General features: G+C 40.1%; 1 protein-coding gene across 1 annotated transcript in view; it reads right to left on the bottom strand.

The window, feature by feature from the left end:
* The window catches only part of agap3 (ArfGAP with GTPase domain, ankyrin repeat and PH domain 3), a 70,758-nt gene extending 52,996 nt beyond the window's left edge, over positions 1-17,762 (bottom strand). The window contains exons 1-4 of the mRNA XM_062428216.1: positions 16,526-17,762; positions 10,449-10,507; positions 7,926-8,013; positions 3,654-3,739 (exon numbers count right to left, since the gene is read on the bottom strand). Coding sequence (XP_062284200.1) covers positions 3,654-3,739; positions 7,926-8,013; positions 10,449-10,507; positions 16,526-17,762 — 1,470 coding nt within the window. The remainder of the gene's footprint in view (positions 1-3,653; positions 3,740-7,925; positions 8,014-10,448; positions 10,508-16,525) is intronic.
* Positions 17,763-23,048: the final 5,286 nt, after the last annotated feature.

Here is a 23,048-nt window from a genome sequence, read left to right on the forward strand (position 1 = left end):
CTGAAGCAGGCTGGCTCCCACAAGTGTGTAAGTTCAAATACACTGGGACATCTTGTATCAACTAGTAAAACTTTTTAAATTAAAAATGTTATTATATAACATATTATTATATTCTGATTTACTGAAATGAGAAAGAAGGAGTAGATATACATTTTAGAATTTTTAACAAGGTGCATGTATTTGAACTTTTTTATGGAAAACATACCTAACACAAATTATTTTTCCAGAGTATTTCCATATGTGCTTAAAAGACTGTATTCCTTTTTTTTTCTTGTAATGCGTCAAGCAAACAAATATTGTTGTTATTGGCATGCAGACATCACTAATGATTTGTTAAGTGTTGCAGGCTGTGTTTTGACTGAAGTTCATACATACAGACAGAAGGGGGCAGTGTAGCAACAGCTATAGTACGGCTCTGAGCTATAGTACTTTGAATATGTCACTCTATGGCAGGGTACCACTACTGGGTGGAGTGACATTGAAAGATTAAACTCCACAACTGAAGCTTTATCTATTTTCTCCTTGTTATTCCCACTGCTATCATAATCTAGGAATCTTTGTATTTGACGCGTCATACACAGTCATAATCTCTGTGTAGCTTACAATCAAACAGCAGAGAGAGGTTTCCCTTGAGTGGAGGAAATCAATCCTAATCATCCTCCATTCTATCAAAGAGGCTAAGCAGAACCCAGAGTAACACTAACAGTGACAGTGAAGTGATAACTATTCCACCGTATTGCCCTCTTCTTCATTCAGCTTTCACATCTCACCCAGACCCCCATAGGGAATGAATGGCAAATCAAGCCTCCAAGCCACAACTCTGCTCAGCCTCCTGTGAGTGGGAACATAATGCAGGCCTTTAATTATGCCACTAATTATACAGCTGAGCCGAACTCATTTATATTCCCCGATCTCACAGAGCGTAAAGCAAGCGTAAATCTGAGCTCTGCCTTGCCAGGTATCAGTAGCTGCTAATAAAACTGCATGGTAAATTCTCACTGAGCTTATGCGGTATGTGACCAGAAACGATGAATCTTGTGAATGACAAGCAAGCCTCTATGCACTCTCTGGAGCCAGCGTTTGATAGAATCTGCTAATTAAATCTGAATCCTTTTGAATCCCTTATGGAACATATTCAGACTTAGCTTTCAACACCTTTAAGCAAGAAATTACACATAACTTCCTATTTAAGAACTTTTCAAAGACTGGCATTTCTATATTCACTCAATTCTTGCCATGTATTTTATCTGACATATTTCCTTTTTACTAAGTAAATAAGGGTATTGTAAATTACTTAAGGGTACTTAAATTACTAAGACAAAAGACTGGATAAGACATCGTTTTTTGTGTGAAATCAAATCCAGGTATTTCGCAAGCAACCTAAGAACTATAGGCCACTTTCAGTGATGTTGACAGGGTTTAATGTAGTGAGTCCCTGGGATCCACAGGTGGCCATTTGGGTGGGCCCCCAATACAATTGTTTTTTTGTTTTTTTTGACAAATTGTAGTGCTAAACTTGTGTTTAATGGTAGATGGTTAAAATTATGGTTACTGTATATTCATATATATGTTGAAAATGTATGAATCTTTAATTGAAATTTAAACAAATAAAATCCCAAATCTATAAATACACTGCAGACACACAGCAGCTGAAAGAAAGAGATCATATTACACAGAGAAATATAAGCTTTTCCTGTTGATGTGGCTTATAAAAAGGGAAGCTAAAGGGCAACGAGAACACTGAGCTTTCAAGTTTCAATAGGAGTCATTAATAACACCATCAAGCACATCATGTTTAATTAGGAAAGTAGTTTAACGACTTGCACACAAAGGGAAACCCTTTACTGCATACTGCCCTTAAAAATGTATTATAATTAGCTGATGATTAGCCTGATCAGCCACCATCAGTAATCAATAAAAAATACACATTATTAAAACATTAATCAAACCTATAACTAACAGCAGTCAATGTCAGATAACCTTATCATACTTTAGCAGTTACCTGGTGCTTCTGTATTGGTGATGAATGTTAAGTAATATACATATTAGCAGTTTGAATTAAACTGAAATTAAGCTCCCTCTGCTTTGTGGGGAAAATATTACGCCAAACTTCCTTTAAGAAATATGACACAATAAGTGACACTCTTCTTCGTCAATTCGGCATCAATGTAATCCTTAATGTTAAGCTATATTTCGGTGCAAACTGTATATTTTGGATTTTATCGCCTCAACTCATTACCAGCCTCTGTTTATTAGCTGCGCTACTTTAGTGGGAGAAAACCGTGTGAATGAGAGGTGAACCATTTCACTAAAATAAGTGTTGGTTGGCAGATCAGATACACGCTAAATTAAACACAGACTCATAACACTGTTAACCCGTTTTGTGCTGAGAGATATATGTGCAGTCAGTGAGAAAAGGGTTAGTTGACAGTGTGGTTTCTTTTGTTTATTTCTATGATTTCAACATGAATGTGTTGTTCACAATGTAGCATTATTAGGGAAAAAACAGGTTGCATCCTCTGGACGCATCATTTCAGATTAAAGTATCAGAACATCACTGATACTTTTCAGTGTTTGCAATGCAGTGAAGGTTTTGTGTATTTGTCAAATCATTAAATGTTTTAAGATTATGTTTTTATCATGCAAACCAATGAATGATAAGAAATTAAAATTGAAATGATTAACAAATAAAACATGATTCATTGGTGCAGATTAAACCACCAGTATAAAGTAAGTGGTTCCACCTCAACCAGGTACAACATGAAAATGCTGCTGACATGTAAATGCATGAATGATTATAATCCAGTAATATAATACATAATATTACAGAAACACCACAAAGAGAACCTTTATACTTATACCTTATACTCCAGGCACATTTTGCTGATAATGCTTCTGCACTTTTAAATTTTGTTTTTTCTTGTATTTCTTCTTTTTCAGTCCTGCATGGATTTGTGTACTTCTTCCACCACTGGGTGTTTCGACAATGCATGTATTTAGACCTAGTGACTTATTTCTAGCAACTTAAAAGCAGGATGTTTGAGACTCTGTGAAATACTGTAAAAGTGAATGTTAAGATTCACTCTTCAACTTCATAAAGCCTAGGCTGGCTGATGTATCCAAAAACACAAACACCCAATGCGAAGCCTATTTAAGTCAAAAAATGTTAATGAGGGACAAGACACAACATCCTCAAGAAAAACATGAAAACATGTCTTTAAGTATAACTGAGGTAAAGAGTCTGATGGCTGCTCTGTCATTACACGAGGCTAGATTAAGGAAGCATTTCCTAAATATACCCCCTGTGAAAAAGTAGAAGATAGTGTCAGCAGAATATCAATAGCTTTTTCTCTTACGGAGACTTGGCAAAGCCCACTTTGGATGAAACAGTGGCTCCATTATTCTTTATATTTTATACACTAATAAGACGATTAAGTGCTGCGTTGTCCCTCTGACCACAAAAATGATTTTGGCCGGGCTCGCTCATTGATCTGTCACTCCCCTTTAAGTGCTTTTGGTAGAACAACCACAGAGTGCTCTCACACTGCTGCAAGTAATGGTCTGTCTCTAAACAGTTCCTGTCTGCAGTTTGAAAAGTTAAGAGACATTTTAGAGACAAAAGATACTATGTTTTTAAGGATAGACAATCTTACCTGCAATTCTGGAGGCCCTCCTTCATCTCTGATCAGAAGAAGGTAGCTCTGTCCATCCACAACTATTTCTTTCTTGAACCGTCCACCTGAGGAGGAGACATTTGTTCCAAGAGTTAATTTCAAGGTAATTCTGAAAGAATGTTCAGTCTGGGCCAGTGCTGGTACAAGATGATACTGTATAACTATCTTTTTTAGGACATAATTAGAAACCGCCAGGGGATTCACTGGCACTGACAGACACATTTCACACCCATTAAGCATAAAAACGATGTGGATGCACCAGATAAACCAAATTCAATATCAAAACGCAGCTTGACAAGGCTCATAAAAGTTTGGTGAGATGTGTACGATTTTAAGTGCACTTTCTCAATTTAGATCTCCTGAATGTGTTGCTGTTACAATCATATGCCGACAGGAAACCAGGTCTATCTGGAGCCAATTATGTGGGCGAGAAATTGCCATTTAGCGTGTCTAATGCCCAGCTGCTAAGGCAACAAGTTCAGCCCCACTGTCACTGCCACAAGTCCTGGAAAGGCTCAACTTTCCCCTCACCAACATTATGTGGCCGCATGTTCAGTCTCCATCACTTCACTGCATGAGCTACAGTGTGTTCAACACTTTTCAATGAAATGGTAGGAGAATAAGAAAACCAACCAACAAAAGTAAAAGAGAAGGAAGGAAGGAAGGAAGGAAGGAAGGAAGGAAGGGGGGATAACATCTAAAGAAAAAAAAAATCTGTCTGAACTGGAGTGCTTCATGTCACACCATGTCCACAGGACAGTAGTGCAGAGCTAACACTAAAACCTCCATGCAGCCTTGAGGTTTTTTTTCCCTTTTCCTCACTTCTTCTCGAATATAAATGCATATTCCTTGCCGCTAGCGAAGCTGGCTGCAGATAAAGAAAAGACCAATAGGAGAAAGATACAGTAAATTAGATTTTGCATATCATTTGAATGGTTTGTGATCCTGTGGAGATTAAAAACATTCAAATGAGAAAGTTGTGAGGCTAGAGATGTCCCTGAGTATGAAAACACTGCCTTGTGAATGCGGAAATATGCTGAAAGCAATTTTGACTAAATTGAATAATGCACACTCTTAAAAAGGTCTAAGAATGATCAGGAAATTATGCTGGAGACAGCATATGTTAAGGCAGAAAAAAGTGCACCTTTTACCATTATCAGTCGGCATGTCCGATAATCGGCCGATATTTACTTAAAAATGTAATATCGGGAAGTATCGGTATCAGGTTTTTATAACCGATGTTTGTTCTGTAGGTTTCAGCATTTCCTAGCCTGCTTGAATGCAGCATGGGACGTTTCCCGTTGCGCACTTGATGATGTATTACAACACCACGCTAGACTCGTGGGTCGCTAACCGTGGCTAACAAGCCCCCCCGGTGCATGACGTTATGTCTGTGGTTTGGAATTATTTCCAAGTGTGTCATACCGATTAATGATTGTATTATTTGCCAAGTTATGGCTAGTTACAGCCAGTCAGTTGTCAGGCTCATTCATTGAACTTGGACTAAAAGAGGACTATGTTTATTGTTAACTACTCTGGACTGAAGATATGCATCATCCTTGTTTTGATATTGTCTACTATTTGTGAAGAAGTCAAACTTGCCCTAGCTGTAGTGTTGTTTGAGGCAAAATGTTCAAAATAATGCACTCTAAAAAATAATAAATACGGCAGTGCCATATTGGCACTTTTTTCCATAACTTAAGTTGAAGTTGTTCTCTTATTTTGCACAGACAGTGTTTAAATTTGGAAAGCCTTGTTGCATTTATGTATGCATCCAGTGGGGCATCACAATAAAATTAGGCATAATGTGTTAATTCCACAATAGGAGATATATTATGTTGTTACCTAACAGTTTTGGTGTAAAAAGCCTGCATATATCGGTATCGGGTGATATCGGTATCATAAATTAAAATTTGGACAATATCGGATATCGGCAGAAAAACCAATATCGAGCATCCCTAATCATCAGATTTTTTTCATTATGTTAGCCAAGGTCTAACATCTTATGTCACGTTTTAAGATAGAGTGTTGGAGATCATGCTGTTAAAAGGAGCACATAAAGAACTATAGATCTCACATCACAGAGGAGTTGTAAGGGCCATAGAGTGGTCGGGGCCTGTCATTTTTAATAGGTGGACATTATTCCTGTCTCAGCAAGCAATACATATCCACTTGAGCCACACTTCCACCCTGTTAAGTCCACTTTAGCCCGCTTGGCAAATAGGGGATTCTCCAGCCTTTTGCACAGGCTCTCAAGCCCTGCTGGATGCTGGTTGTGTAACAGAGATTCACGTACCACCAGCCAGCTTTTTTTTCTTCTTACTGAAGTCACAGAGCTTTAGAGATTCAAACAAAGGACTCAGAAACTACAGTATGTGTCTCTATGTCTCCGAATCCTGTTTAAAAAGGGGGGAAAAGGATGAGGAGGATCTCATTACAAAGTGAGGAAGACTGGATCAAAACAACACAGATAGCAAAAGATTTATCAGAATACAGAGTTTTTATGAACCCTGGCTGCACCTTCATATGCCAAAACAGATTATGGAGAGAGTCTCTGAAATGAGTATCTGCAATGAATGCATACGGCTCGGGTGAAAACATGGATGGAATTTGAAGTCAACATTTCAGTTACATAATCATCCAGGATGCTGATGTCTTTATTTAGAGCTGAGCCAATACAATGCATCCAAATACAGAAAAAAACCTGTGCTGTGAATAAATTAGGCAGATCATACTCTACAAAACTCTTTAAATTATGAATTATTTAAATGTGTTGCTCAACCACACATTAAAAAGAGGTGACTAATAACCTTGCAGACAGCCTACAGAGAGACGGTTAAGTTGGTAGGCATGGTTAACATGCAGTAAGCATACTCTGCTTACATGGAGGCTTAGACCTTGACACAGAGCCACAATCCAACGGAGCTCCATCGGGTGTTGCCATGGCAACACACCCCAGTACCTTTTTTTCCTTCTGATATCATAGCAAAAGCCCAGGCACAGCCACTGCTGGACCTTCCTCTGCTGGGCTTCTGCAATGTAAATACTTTTTCCTAATCTGGAACAATGCCAGTGTTAGAACCACATGAAAAAAAACCCAAAGGGCTCAAGCAGCTGCTAATCACGAGACAGGTATGTTGTGTCACAGCAACTAGCAGAAATGTAAAGAGACAGGCATGCACATCCAAGCAGACAGGTTTCCTTGATTACGGAAGCAATGCTTGTTCGTTTTCTCTAGCATTTTCCACCATTGATTTCTCAAGGACTAATTAAGCTATGAGGATTTTTCTCCCTTAGTGCAGCAAAATGCCAGAAACTGATTATGTGCTTCATGTCTCATCCTCACTATAATTACACTAAAATGAAACACTGCAAACCCCTCAAAGATCATCAGTAAACTCTGGGTTTGCCAACATCTTTGTGGATTTCTGAGAGGAGGACTTACTATTCAGGCCAGAAGGGGGCATTCTCATTATGATCTTGCTGATATATTCAAGAAAATCTCATTTTCAAACCTCAGTGAATCAAACAGGATGGCAGGACCTCCTAAACATGTTATAACTAGCTCATTCACCATCAGGAAATCCAGGTTTATGATAAAAAAACAACTTTAATTTACAGTCCCAGGGAAATGATGGGGTTTAATGGGATACATTTTAACAATGAGTAATCTTTACAGACATAATTTACTGGAAACGTTACACTCTATCATTATCTCGCTGCTTTGGCAAAGAACTAAAAAAGGAGTTTATAAACTGAACTAAGCCAATTATCGATCGTCGCATCCGAAAGCCTGATACAATCCAACGCACAGTATTTTAAACTAATTTGAACTAATTAGAAAAAAATACTCTCATGAGGCAAACCAGCACCATACTTCATGAAAATCTCCTTAAACACCAATCCTAATATGAATATCCTTTTGTACAGAGTAGCATTCAGAGCCAAACATTGTTCTTGTGTAAAACAGAAGAAAAATGATGCACCACACCGCAGGTTCCTTCATAATTTGACTCACCAAACCCTTGAAATGTATTGTCAACAAGCATTTTGAAAGTACAAGGTGTTCACCCATTAACAACAATCTTTTTTATAAGCTGAGTTGTGAGATGAATTAGCAGTGTGACATTAAGGCCACGAGAGCCACAGGAAACATGCTTCATGAGTCTAAACCTTCGTGTTTGAGCATCTTTGATGTTCATAATCCACTCCTGACCCATACCTCCAACAGCAGACCTGCAGTGCTCTTACCTTCAGGAGACTCCTCCTGCACATATGTGCCTGTCAAGTACCGGTGGACCAAGGCTGACTTGCCACTGGACAGATTTCCCACAATGCCCTGCAAGACCAGAAACATAATGATAAGCATAACATGACAAACAATAAGCATATGTTGATTTAAAGGACCATGATTACAAAAAACTGTTAAAGCGGATTTTACTTCAAATTAAAATCATAGTGGTTTTGTATAGATTTAAGCCTATAATCTATAAGTTGTATTTACATCACTGCCAATAAAAAGAAAATGCATTAAGAGCCACAGTATATTATGGGGAAAATAAATGAACAGTATGTGCTCCTTGTCTGTCAACTCTCAAATCTTGGTCATATCAACATGTTTCTCTGAGTGCACAACCACAGAAGTGTCATGTGACAACAGTTCCAGTTCACAGCAGCATTACCATTGATACCAACTGATAAATCAGCTGATATTAGCTTTTCACAGATGTAGCTGCATTCACATATATATACACACACACATATATAAATATAAGAGTCTGAGTAAGAAATTGTTGTACAAAGAAGCAGAAGTTTTTTTTTTATATTTTGGGGTTATTTTGGAAAAGTTGTCCCTAATAAAATCAGTGAAATTTATTTTTCAACTCTAAAATGTCCCTCTCAGTACATGTCTTGGTAACAGTTCTTTGAATAACAAACTTAATAAAAATGTTGAGCTCTAAATTACCAAGCAAACTTTAACAAAAATATAAACTGGATTCAGTTTTCACTGTGATGGATTGCTTAACTATCTGCAAGTAGATTTGTATTCCGTACCGGCACAAAGTGAATCCAATGGCTGCCTGGAAGGTCCAAAAATCTATCTTAAATTGTATGGTAAGCTCAGAGAACAGTGTGCAGTAATGGAAAGTACACTGAAAGCCACCGTTTGGCTCTTTATGCAGGCCGTGTAATGTTGAATCATTATGAAGAAAGTCAGTTACCATACACCGGTTTGGTTGCTATCTTTCCCCCGCTTCCTCTCCCTGGTGTCTAGACCAGACCTAACTACAGCGCCTTCAGGGTGATGCATGGTGGAGGGTGGGCTGATGATGCCAGCATGTCTGGGAAGAACAAAGGCTTGCAACATGCCTCATCTCCTCCCTCTCCTCCTCCTACTCTGCCCACCATAGCCCTCCTCTTCTTCAGATCATTAGTGGGTGTTAAAGTCAGGTATGGTTCTAATTATATGGAAGTTTTGGGCGCAAAAGCAAAGGTCTGTTTTAGGCCTTTTCAAGCCTATCCTCTCTGTAATTGAAGTATATACAATGAGGTACAGCATAAACTATGAATAAGCTTAAAGTTAACAAAAGCTGTGGGCCGTGTGGCCTGAAAGCAATGAGTCAACAAAATCTGACTTTGAGTGCACCACAGCACCAGTGTTCCCGCTGTTTTAACTATTAGACTTTGTGACCTGCTGGTATATAGCCTTCACTGAAATCAAAATGCTGTATCAGCACTATTCCAGTACAGCGCTTTTCTTTTCATTATAGATGTTTAGATCTGATCTCGGCATTTTAAAGAGCGTGGATGTGATGATCAAAAGATGGTAATAAAACAAGGTTTGACCACAGATAAGTTGCTCGTTTCGTTGTCACGAAACTACAATACCATGGTGAAGCTCAGTGTAGCAGATGTTTTAGAGCTTCTCTCACGCTTTTATGATCATCATTTTAACTAATCTGCAGTTTTGATCCCACTTCCGACATTTTGTTATCATAACATGAGAAGATAATATATTAAGATATTAAAAATAGTTGGAGATATATGACCAGCTTCTTTTCAGTATGTCCTTCCCTCTGAGCAGCATCTATTTGAGAGTTTCGAAAGAAATGTTGGCTCTTTTTCGATACTTAATTCTGTCCAGGTCCATTTAACAAACCCCTGTGTGGAAGCTGCCAATTAACACCTTAGAAACATAAAAAGAAACAGACGCATTTAAATGTGTTTGAAGAAAAAAAAACTGAGTAAGTTTGTCTTTGAGCTCCTTGTGAATTCCCCCCTCTCTCTGTTTCATTGAAGTTTTCTCTTTTGCAAGGTGCTGCAACAATGAATGCACCTAACACGGAAATATTACATCAACTGGCAGAAAGGCGGAGTGCAGTTTTCAAGGCTGCTAGTCTTTAAGGCATTAAATCATGTGAGGATGTTAGTTGTGCATTTGGCAGTGGCTGTGTGCGCTTCACTGGCGGGTGGGATCAGACCCAGGATGTGTCACTAGTCTAGCCCAAAACTGTCACTCATCTCGCGTCCTGCTGCAAGCCACCCTGCATCTCCATGCCAACGCATCTCATTAAAAATCACCCACTACTTGCCAGGGAAAAGTCCAGCCAATTTCTCAACTGTTCCCTCTCATGTAAAATGCAAAACCAGTGTTACATGAACAGAACATGCATTCCCACAGACATTTAAATCTATCAGTATGATGAAACCCGGTGGACTCACCCGAGGGTGAGTCGACAGAGGGTCTGTGAGGGATTTTAGGAAGTTACTCACCACTTTCAGCTCTGGCACTGACCGACTCAATGTCCATTCCTGGCTGTTGACGAAAGAGTCTGAAAAGACAAAAAAAAAATGAGTCAAATGGCATTGAAAGGTAAACCATCTGTTTATGGGTCTTTTGACCCCAGCTTCAGGTCATATGGCAATAACAGTGTTTTCCACTGGATAATGGCAAAGCAATTTTGAAGCTGTTAAAAAAAGTCTCTAGGCTATTTATAGTGTGTGCAACAGGTTTTATGATGAATGCTGCATCTGTCATATAGATATGACAAAGGGTATTATCAGTCAAGTCAGGCATTTATTACATTTGGACTCTGGGAACATTTTTTAGGAAATCATATGATAGACTCCTTCTCAAAAATACACTAATAACAAACGGTAATCCTTACTGTTATAGTAAGAAACATGCTCATCTCTTATTGCTTAAACACAAAACTTTAGGATTAACCAGTGGGATTGTGTCTCAGAGCTATACTAACTGGATGATATGACCTTTCAAACTGGTGACCTTTGACATTTTATTTGTGCCATATCTTCTACAGTTATTATTATAGAGTAAGTCTATACTCCAAGACAAACTATTTTTTTCAGATATTTTTATTATATTTTTAATATTATTATTTTTTGGTAATTTGGGGGGGGTACAAGGGCCAAAAATGAACTGGTTTAAGTTTGAAATGTTAATATTGGCTGTCATTCTTAGCTTTTTATGAAAGTAAACTGAATATAAGTAAACTTGGGCTATTGGGATGGGCATTTTTTATTATTTTCTGACATTTTAGAGAATATACGATAAATCAAAAAAATGTAATAAGAACATTAATCAATAACAAGCAGCTGTAAAACACATTCAAAGACGACACAACCAGACAGTAATGATTTCTCAATCTACATGACTAATTGTGTCATATCCAGTTATGTTTATGCATCTGTATCTATGTAAACAAAAGACAGCTCAGTGGTTTTTAAACTTGTGAAACACCTACAGCGAGTACATTCTACACAGGCTATTTCGATATAAAGGTTTCAATGCAGTGCAATATGTGAGGGGGATTAGGCTAATCCATTTTGAAAGACAGACCCTATCAGGCTTGATTCAGCTTATTTGGTTTTCCAGTGACATTTGGAGAGTTTTGACTAGATAATCACACTTTGAAAAAAGGGGGGAGGGGGAAAGAGCACTAAAAAGGAACAACACAAAACTCTGAGAGCTAAACAGAAATGGCATAAGCTGTGCCTGTTTCCCACAGAGATGGAGTACAAAACTATGTGTCATAACAACATTTAGGACAAAGACCACCTTCCTGCTTTTACTTGCCACCAAGTGGTTGCTCATGGGCAAATGTTGGGTCTGTAAATTAAAGAGCATGGTCTAGACTCACTCTATGTGAAAAGTACCCTGAGATAACTTCTGTTGTGATTTGGCGCTACATAAATAAAATTTACTTTACTTTGAGTCATGGCTTTCTCACCATCTAAACCCCCCAAGAAGATCATCACCAGTACAGGAGTGTAGACTCCATGTCTCCGGGCAACAAGATGCATAATACCAGGTGAAACCCCCTACTCCCTCCCCACGTCTAAAACATAACAATTAAAGCGTTAACATAAAAAAACAGGGAGCCGTCATTGCAGTAAGCCTGTTTGTTGCAGTAATAGTGGTTTCCCTCTGTGCCCCGGGCAATGCTATTATGAAAAGAATGACAGCATAAACACTGAGGCAACCAACCACCGTCACTAAAGAACACATTTCTATTTTTTCTTTTAAAAAAGACCTTTGCCAAAATCTCTTTACTTACTACAATTAAGGTATAAAAATAAAACCTCAGCTAAAATATTACTTATTTCTGACCTCCTTTTACAATCAGCCTCGTGCTGCTCTGAATATCTCACTTGTTGTGGGAGAGGAGAGTACGTCCCTAACACAGAGGCTTTTCACCGTGCATTGTGTGGAGCAGAGTAGGTTTAAACAGCACGCCTCATGTTAAGCCCTCTCAGTGTGGGTTTGACATGTCAGAACATGAACGAAGACACCCATATGATTCTGTTTTGGGTTTTTTTTGAGTGCAGGAAACTGAATGCAGCTAACAGCTCTCTGAGTCAATATCAGATAAAGCCATTACCTCAATTTATTGCATTTCCTGTTATTTTGTGCAGTCCTATTATTTCCACATGCATTCTCTGTACTTTATATTACTATTACATTATTTTTATTTATATTAAAGTTTTTTCTAGCTAATGGGATGGTTGATAAAAAGGTCACAACTAGTAATTCCAGTTTAAAACACCTACTGTCACACCTACTGCCATAATACCTACACAGAGTCACTGAATAGAGAAATCTAAGAATAAACTGAATAAAGCAGCCAGACACAGAAACATTTCCCTCACAGTCCACATTGTCATATCTTCAAAGAGTAACACATTCAAACAAAGCCAACCCATAGGTAACCATGCAGGGAAATTAAGTGTCATCAAAGGCTAACACAGAGATGGAGCTGTTGGTCCCTGCATCTCCAGAAAAGCCCATTCTCTTATTACTACCATAATAACACCACTTATGCTTTCAAGGATATAAAGACACAGGAAAGGAGAGGTAAAGGAAATCTGGAACTTTTATACAAAATTGGACAGAACCAAACACCCGTTAAAGTCTTTGTAGAAAATGATCTGCTATATTTTCCCTCACAAACACACCCATAACAAATCTTAACATAGAGGAAGATGTCCGACTTTTGCCATCCTTGGAGCAAATCCAGTAGAACCACTTTGGTCGCCCACAAAAGAAAAAAGCCTAATTGAATCCATGTGCCCCATGTTACGTCATTCTTTAAGTATGAGCGTCCCCATATTACTGTGTCCTAGAATGCCTATGGAAACAGAAAGCCCCAGCATTTGTGATGCTTTGAGAGGAAACCAGTGTCTTTGTCTCAGAGAGGGAAACTGTGTTGCCAGCTTGTTTGTCAGGTTTTTCACTTCACTGCTCATGTCTACTCAGATAAAAATGACCATTCTGTCTGAGGGTAGCGAAGCACAATCGCCCCCCACTTATTCCATTTCACGAGAAAAGAAAATGCAATGTGAGCAGAAACCTTGTGCATGGAGTTGTTTGAGTGCATGTGCATGCGCGCCTTTCTACGTGCAGTGAATGTGCAGTGGTTTTTGGAATGAGAGAGCACAACCTTGAGGTCTAAATTTCCACTATAGCTCTCTGACTGACTTTCCAACCATGCTTTCCCACTGTCATAAATTACAGGGTGAGAATTTAGCTAGCAATTAGTATTTCTGCTTCCTTCATTTGCAAACCTCATGACCAACCCACATTCCTTGTCTAACTACTTTTATCGTGCACGTCTTGACAAAATGGTCCTGTAGCATACTGCTTTTGTATGCTGCTCTCAAAAGCCATTTACAGAATGAGCAACCCAGTTAGAGCTCTTATCTCTGTTCCGCTGGGCTCCCAAACACCAAACTGTTATCAAAGGAGGCAAGTGACAAACACAATCAGCGGAGAACAAGGTAAAAATCTTTATGTGATGCCAGTCTAATGCGGTCTGGATGGCCTGGCCTACTTAAAGCTCTTTAAGCCGTGTTGTCTGCAAACAGACATTGATCACTTCCGTGAAAATAAATGGGACATCCTGGTTCAAAACAGGATTCTCATTTGACATGAGATTTGCAAATTGGTTTTTCAAGAGGTCTTGCAGTACAATGCCCAAGTTGATTGGCTCAATTTGCAGAGTTGTGGGAAGAATAGTGTCAGATTTAACTTGTCTTTCCGGTAGGCATAAAACATTGGAATGAGGCAAACTGATAGAAATAATGAACGATGAATTAAAGAGAAAACTGCATACAAAGTGATGACAGACATACAAAATGCAGGCCCCCACTCAAACAACAGTACTTCTTGGTGTTTCTAGAACAGCAGGACGCTGCTCACCTATTGAACCACAATCCTGAGGAACAAAATGTACCCTAGCTCAGATTTGCAGTGGCAGATGCTCAAATATGAGTTAAATTGATTCATTATTAACAGATTTCTTTCTGCTCATGCACAGACTGTGTATCACTCAATGATTTCTCAATATCTCTAAGTCTCCTCAATTCTCCTGCAGGAGATGAGAGGGCATCATCACAGTGTTGCTGTTCGTCCCAATTCCCTTGAAAGGTTCTATTTGTCTTGAACGTAATTACCTGCTGGGAGATTGGTTTACCGAAACTTGCTGGTATGATTGCAAGACAGCAAATGCATTAATTTTCAATCTTTGAACATTTCTCAAGTGGACTAGCGGATTTCAACAGCAAGGTACAGTTTATCGAAATATTGTTGACAGGAATTCATCCGAAGTGATATCAAAAGAGACATGGCAGAAAGGGGCAATACCATCTTCATGAATACATTTCATATCAGATTCAAGATAAAAGAGAATGAATCAAACACACAGGAGACTCTCTTGAAATTCTCAATGGGTAAGGGCAAGTCAAGTCTAGTCAGAATAAAAACGCATCAGTGAGCACTTTTCCATCTGCTGGATCCCAGTGACACCTCATACTGAGGTTTATTACATGTTCTATCTACAGTCCAATTCCCAGTATTTCAACCTTCACTAGATAAATGCACTATTGGCCACCTAGGCCTCATGACCAGCCACCCTCCTCTAACCCAAAGCCCCACAGAGAGCCCCCATCTCAGCACACGGTTCACTGATCACTCATGCATCCACGGGTACAACAGAGTGGCTTTGTTCACCCACAGGTGGGGGTGGGGGTGGGGACACAGTCTGCACACCTCAACCCCCTCACCCTCTTACCGCCGTTCCCCCAAACCTTTCTGACAAGGCAGTGGCTGATTTAAAACAAGATTTAAAAATTATCACCAGGAAGCACTTTAACAGAATAGCGTGCACATATGTGTGTGTGTGTTTAGTTGTAGGAGGACTGGGCTTCAACTTTCTGGATTTAATTTAGGAGCAAAGATTTAGGCAGGTAGCAACAGGTATTCAGTCCCGCCCAGGGCATTGAACACTTAACTTCTGAGGCTGATCGGCACACCTACATTCCTAATGCCTGACTGACTTGACTCTACAGTGGAATAAACGGACTATTACCACTTGACACCTCAGAACAAAGTAAAAGGTATCCTTGGTAACACAGAGAATACAAATAGACTGGAATATCAACAAAGCCAACCTCAGGACTCTCCTTTGCCGGTTCAAAGGTTGGCTTAATGAGGGTGAATACTGAATATGAGCAACTAGACATTAGTAGAAGTCATTGAGTTGTCACAGGTGACTAATTAGTTCCTCATGTGAATGTGTAAGATTGGAGCTTGACGCTAAAAACATAGCAAATCACGGCTATTAATTTGGATGGTTACAAATATTTTCTCCTCTTGCTCTTTCAGGAAACTGGACAAACATACTCCACTGTCAGAGTTAACCTTTAAACACAGTGCTTAAGTCGTCTTCTCTTCTCCCCATCATTATAACATGTAAGTCCTCTTAATTTAGCCCTGCTAGGCTGACAAAAGCATCCCCATTACAGCCACTAACTACTCTAATGCTGCTGCTTTAAGCTGTGTCTCTGTGAGGCCAACAGACAGCATTATCAACACCCCCATGTCCTGTGTCTGGGTAACACAGAAACAGAAGTGGGACAGAAGTAAAGTTGCACCACTGTAAAACAAGTCATTATGATGTTGTCTTATCAGTGACTGCTGATTTGAGTTCACTGTACTTACCTATTCATTTACTGAACTTCAAAAATCTTATGTAAGGCAAAGTAATTGCTGTGTAAGTACAAACAAACAGGCAGTTCACACATGAAAAACACTGGAGAAATAAATCCCCCAAAATAGAAATTCCACAAGGACTCTCTGGAACCAGACGTTTTTGAATGCCATCCAAACTCACAATTCCCCATGTGTTTTTCATTTGCCTGTCCTTCTAAAAAAAAAAAAAAAAAGTGCACTTCCGACTCTCTCTGGAGCTGAAACTGTCTATGCAGTGAATGAGGGGCTGCAAATGGAGACCTGAGCAAAGAAATAAATTCAGCAATCTTGTAGGTCTTACCTTGACCTTTATGGGACTCAGTGTCTGCAAGAGTCTCTATGGAGACTGGCTGTGACTTATTATTCCTGTCCAGGGGATATTGGCCAGTGTCTTTGCACTCGGACTGCTGGGATTCACATTTGCTACTGCATGGCTGCTCTTTCCTTCTGAAACGGTTGGCTATGAGCTGCCATATGCTTGGTTCTTCCTGAACTGGTTTAGACAGTTTTGTTGGACACAGGGGTACCTCCATGACCTTGACCTTCCCTCTGCTGTGGTACTGAATGTACTGCATGCCCCCATCCTCTATTTGCTCACTGGAAGTTGGAAGCGCTCTTCCTGTGAGGTACGAAAAAGGCTGTGGAGCCATTGTTGTCTCCTCAACAGAGTTTTTAGTTTGAGAGCATGCCTTTGACTCTCCCTCAGACCCTACGGTAACTTTGTCCCGTGGCCGAGTCCTTCTGATGCGCAGACTGAGGCTCCGTCTCAATGAGCTCAGTGTGCCTTTTGGAGCCTCCGATTTACAAAATTTCGGAGAAGATTTAGTGTCCTCCCTCTCCTTGTTCTTATCTTGAGGTGCTTTGCCAAACAGCCTCCAACGGAAACTCCCTTTGAGAGAGCTTCCTCCATCGCTCCCTATGTGGTTGCAGCTCCTCTGGCTGTCTATCTCATCATCAGAGCCCCTCTTCCTTAGCTCCAGTACTGTCATACTGACAGGCCTGGGCTTCCAGCTTCTCTGGCGGATCCTTGGGGTCACCTCTGTGAGGACTGAAGGCCGCTGAGCAACGACATGACTGAGGCCATCCACAGCCCTCAATTCAGCCTTCCTGCTCCTGTACTGCTGGCTGCTCTCTGAAATGCCTTCCAGTCTTGAGGGGTGCTCGTTCTGGGTCTCTGTCTGGACTGGGCCAAGGCCTGCCAGCATGCACACACTCCTGGGCCTCCGAAGCCGTACAGGTTGAGAATCTTTTTGCTGCCTGATTGGGTCCCCATACATGCTCACCGTTCTCCTGCCGAATGAGGCTTCATCCAGACGCGGCCTGCGTAACACGGCCCGGGGGAGAGAACTATGTCCCGCAACAGTGCCATGATGCCCAAAGACAAGTCCTCTAGCATGGACGTTGACAGAACATAATGTTGTGCTCCGAATGTGTTTCTCTTGAGTACCTGTCTGAGCAGCTACCTCTGCCACGTCTCTTTGTTGCTGTGAGGATTTGTCTGAGTTAGTAAGTTGTTTCAGAAACCTGTCAGTCTTCATTTTTTCCACCTCCTCCAACTCCTCCTCATTTTCCTCCACTACTACCTCATCTCTTTGCCTCCCAGCTCTGCTTGAGCAGCTCAGGGAGGGCCACCTGTCAAGGTTCTGTCGTGCCCTGCCCAGCCTCGGGCTGTTCTCCATTGGCATTACACTAATTGTCTCTCCTCCTGGCTGGTAATTGTCCACCAGGGTGTGGGTGACCCGGCCCATACCTAGCTCTGACTCTGGTGCATCTCCCTGTGTTTCTTTCAGGATTACAGAGATATGATAAACAGTTTTCCCCTGCTGCTGTTGGCTAGTTGTACTCCTTGGGGTTGCATCCACCGTCCCACTGCTGAGGAATAGCATGGCAACTCACTGAAACTGATTCACACACACATCCTGATTCAAACACACTAAAACAAGTGCATAGCACAAGCCAATGCTCACATTCTGCCCAGGAACTGTTGAGATTCTGCTCATAAAGTCCTTCATTTGAAAAGTAAATTCCTATGCCAGGCATAATCCTTCACCTCTGACATGGGAAAAAACTTCAAAGAAGTTAGAGCAAAGCCTCGCTGCCACCTGCATCCTCTGGCTCCTTTACTCAGCAGACTCGCACAGGCATTTCCCCACACTTTGTTTTATCTGTCTTGCACAAGCAGATGGACAAAAGAAGTACAAATTATCCAAGTCATATCTGTAACAGCTGCAAAAGTTGCAACTAATAAAAAATGTAATCATCCTTCCTCTTTGGCAAGTTGCGAGCTATGAGCAATCCTTGTTGTTAGCAGTGCAGACAAACCCCTTAATCTCTGAGCTCTTGCCATGCAGAGCATGGGTGAGTGTGTCTCTGTTTGAACTTTCAGCTGCCTTCCAACCCCCGGGACACATGGAAAACAAGGAGTGGATCCCACGGGCATTAAACACGCCCTCCTGATTTCTCTAGAGTTGCTAGTAGCCCCCAGAGACATTAACAGACCGAAGTGAACATGAGATTGAGAGAAGACTGGGCTGAATATACACTGTAATCAACAAAGAATACAATCCACAAAAACAGTCATGAATGGACACTTTGTGTTCACTGCCCCTCTAACTATGAAACAAAAAAAGGGGGGATACTTTCCCATGTTTAATGGGGAATAGTCTGATATACCTCATGTTCTTATTCTCCCCACATTTTTGTAACCACATAAATATTAATTTCAAGGATCTAACAAAGACACTGCCTGTGTTGTACAGATATCTTTAATAGTAAAACACTTTAACATAATAAAGATACTCGCCTCTCACTACATGACCTATTGCAGACGTAACCTGTGTTAGTAACATGGAGTATCCACACAACTACACACCACGCTCCCAGTGGCTCCCACTACAGAGCCCACACACCGTGGGAGAGCTTAAGCTTAATTCCAAGATTGGCTGAACACTATTTATGGTAGAGGAGACTGTATTCTCTTTAAAGCACTGGTACTTACTTTAGCAGAAAATGGTACATGGGCATTATATAAAATGGCATTTTCTGCATCTTGACACAATAACACATTTACTGCGGAGACTAACTTCATTGAGAAAATTGGCGCATTCAGCCACTGAGAAAAATCCTGATGTGATCTCTGCCATGAGAAGAGGAGCCTTTTTACGTTACCCTGTTCCATTTCTTCTTGTTCATTGCTGTGGTGCTTTATGATGCATTAGTGAATTGAAATGGAGCCCATCATACATAGTGCCATGTACTACAAAGACCAACATCTGAATCAAACCAGATTTTACCTGCTCATCTCTGCAGCATGCACTCTAGTTACTGTGTGGTTAGGGCTGGAACACTGCCCCTTTGTGGTCAAAAAGAGAAAAATGCTGGTAGCAAACAGGAAACAAAAAAAAGGAACATTCTTCCTGAGTATACAATATATTAATTTATTTAACATCAACAATGTAATAATTTGCCAGAATAATAATTTATGACAAGATCAAAACAACCCTCTATTGGGTCATATTATATTAAAGACCTTTCATCACAATGTTTCCCGTATTACAAATAAACCTTTGACGCAAGTGAATGATTAGCATTTAGTATTACTGCTTATGAGAGGTTTTGGCACAGAACAACTAAAGCAATATAGCAACAATGACTGGCTGTGCTCAGAGTGTGTCACTGTGGGAAATCCAAAACAACCATGACTGCATCACAATAGGAAAATCCAGTATAACCATTTAGGTAGAAGTTGAAGCCCCAAACACAGCCGCAGCATTGTGCCAAAAGTTCATTTATCACCAAGAGTTGATTTACAGAGTTCATAAAACCACAATATTGAAAAGAACAATATTCTCCAAAATGACTAAATCAAGGCAATGGCCTTTTCATACCATCTATGTATGAGTAAATTCCTGATATTGGAGGTGTTTCTTAACACATGTTTTCCTTTGTGTTGTTATCAGGAGGCTGTGTTGTGTAAGAATGAAAACAATTGAAAACATTTAAAGTATTGCTCCAGGAAGCCCATAGTTTTACATTTCAACATGTAACCCTAACCAACATGTACTGTAATAACACGTACATATGTACAATCAGAGATGTCTTAATGTAGAAAGTTTTTAAATTTACCAATAAAATGTCCAGATGCTTTGACAGAGAAATTCACGAGTATAACTCTAACTTGTTCTGGGTTTTACCTGTGTCTATGAAGCAGGGATTTGTAATGATCTGAGGCTCATCATAAAGCAGACAGTCCTTTTCACTCCATTGGATCTGGTGGTCTCGATTTCGTCTTTGTCCCCCGAAGCACAGCAACATAGTCTACCTATAACTTCAATGGGATTATCCCATGACTCATAATATAACCGTTCAGAAAAAAAAAGGAAAAAGAAAACTTTCAGGTGGTCAGTCCAAATTGTTGGTCATCTTTTCATTCGTCTTCATGTCTTTTTACCAGGCACTGCTGTAAAAATATTCCTGCAGTCCAATTCTCAGCTCCGGCATGACAGTTTTTTCCAGCATGGCTCCAAAAACAAACAAAAAAAACCTCTCTTTGGTCTGTTGCATCGTGCTGTGGCCATGATGTGCCTTCCATGCAGACCTGGTTATGTGGTTACCAGTGGAAACCCTTCCTCCAGCTGGGCAGTCTGAGGAACTGGCCCAAGTGTCATAGTTCACTGAGGAGTAATTTCCTCCTGGTAAATTGTAATGCAGGTGTTTTCTAGCAGGGTCCTACATAAGAAACACTGATAGGAAGTTAATCCACTGTTCTCTTGTCTTTGTTGTGGCTTGATCCAGAGGAAACCTGCGCTGTGGTAAATCCTGGGATTTCAACGTGCTGACCAGGAAACAGAGCTTCACTTGTGTGCCCCTCTCTCCTCCTCTGTCCCACAGCTAAATGTTTCTCCCTCTTGTAACTGTATCTTGATGGCAGCTGGGAGGGTTTTCTAGAAAAACTGGATTAGCATGTTTTGAGGTTCACTCCTCCTCTGCTTGTGTCTGTCTGTGTGTGTACACATCTGCCTGATTGTGAGCAGATATCATACTCTGTGTGTTGACCGTTTATCTTATCTTTGTGCATCACTGTGACAAACATTTTTCAGTTTTTCTTATTTTGTCAACATGGCGCTGACCTGACATTGTCCTTTACTTTCCTTAGGCTACATTAAAAGTGCTTACCATTGGAAAGATTTTCTTGGTCCTTTTTCCATTAACAGATCTCATCTATATCAGTACTATTTCTTTAGAAATGCGATTTTAAAAAAGTTGCCAAAATTGTCTTTGTTCATTATCCCAAAGGACTACCTTTCCAGAATTGTATATTTACATTTTGTTGCTACAGTATATCTGAAGTAAATTAGAATATAGGGTAGTATTTTTGTCACCAATGGGGAATAAGATTATTTTAAGGTTTTTTTGAAAATACTTTCACAGTCCCTAATTAAATTGTCTGTATTTTGTCCATACATTTTTAATTGAACTCATTTACGTCTAATGTTACATGACACTATTTGCATCTTCAGTTGAGGTAATCTGATACAATATACTCCCTTCCAGAGGGGGTCAGTCGCGTCACTCAAAACTGTATCCTGAAAACCATTTCCTAAAGCAAAACACCTGTTCAGGAAACTTCCTGACAAAGTTTGGGGCAACCTTTGAAATTAAACAACCCCACAGGGAAGTCCTCATGCTACAGTCACCTACTGGAAAGCCTGGAGGTGGCTGAAAAGCTGGGAGTGGTTTTCACAGCATCATCAATTACTTTCAAGGCTTAAGCAATTTCAGGGGTTGCGATACCTTTTGAATACCTATTAGCAGGAACCACAGGAAAGCTATGAACAGCCGACATGAAAGACATGGCAGTGCTGGTGTGTTTATATGAGGACACAGACACTATGCGCGACCAACGCTGGTGTCTGGCAGATTGCATGATGTATCTGAGCCTCATGAGTAAAGCTTACTAACCCCTCGTCAGTATTAGAACATGAGTCAGCATGAGAAAGACAGCTATTCACATATGTATAGTCTTTCATGAAGACAGTTTGTTTCCTCTGGCAATCAGGGTAACAGGAAGAGTAGACGAAAGCTGATGGAGGATAATCCACATTAGGCTGAGATTCGAAGATATTTTTTGTCAATAAGGTACAGCAATATTCACACCTGACAGGCATCCATCATTCTTCAGCGTTGTGTAGAAGGACAAAACCTTTGGTGTGATCTACTTTCTGAAAGTACAAATATCATGTCATCTGCATTATTCAGAAGCGTTCAGTGCAAGCTCTGCATGACAAATCAGTGTCAAAGCTTGCGGCAGTGACTCACAAAGTGGAATGAGAACAGAAATGTTCACGACTTCTCATAGGTATTGATGTCATGCTTTAAATATATCTCATGTGAATATAAATTAATGTATTTGCACGGGGAGCCTCCAAAGTGGAGGAAATTAGTCAGAGCTGTCAGAAAATGTCCTTGATTGAAGAGATTGAAAAGTCTCAGAAAGAAAGAGTCAGAAATCATGATTAGCGTCACACACACACACAAACACGGTCTGTATTGCTAATCTACCCTTCAATCACACTAAGTGACTCTTGATGCCATATTTCGGACTTTTAAATTTAGCTGGTTGCCAGCACAACATGCCAGCACTAAATGTAGCTGTGCTCCTTTTTTGGCAAAGGAAAGAATATGTTTATTACAAATTAAGTCTCACAGAGCAGTCCTAGAAATATGTAGACATAAGATGTGGTCTATAGGACCTAAACTCATTTTGCTTTAACATCTTTTTCTCAATTACTACAATAAAAAAGGTTAAAATTATTGCCTTTAAA

The sequence above is a fragment of the Scomber scombrus genome, chromosome 11, assembly GCF_963691925.1.
Source record: "Scomber scombrus chromosome 11, fScoSco1.1, whole genome shotgun sequence".
Classification (NCBI taxonomy): domain Eukaryota; kingdom Metazoa; phylum Chordata; class Actinopteri; order Scombriformes; family Scombridae; genus Scomber; species Scomber scombrus.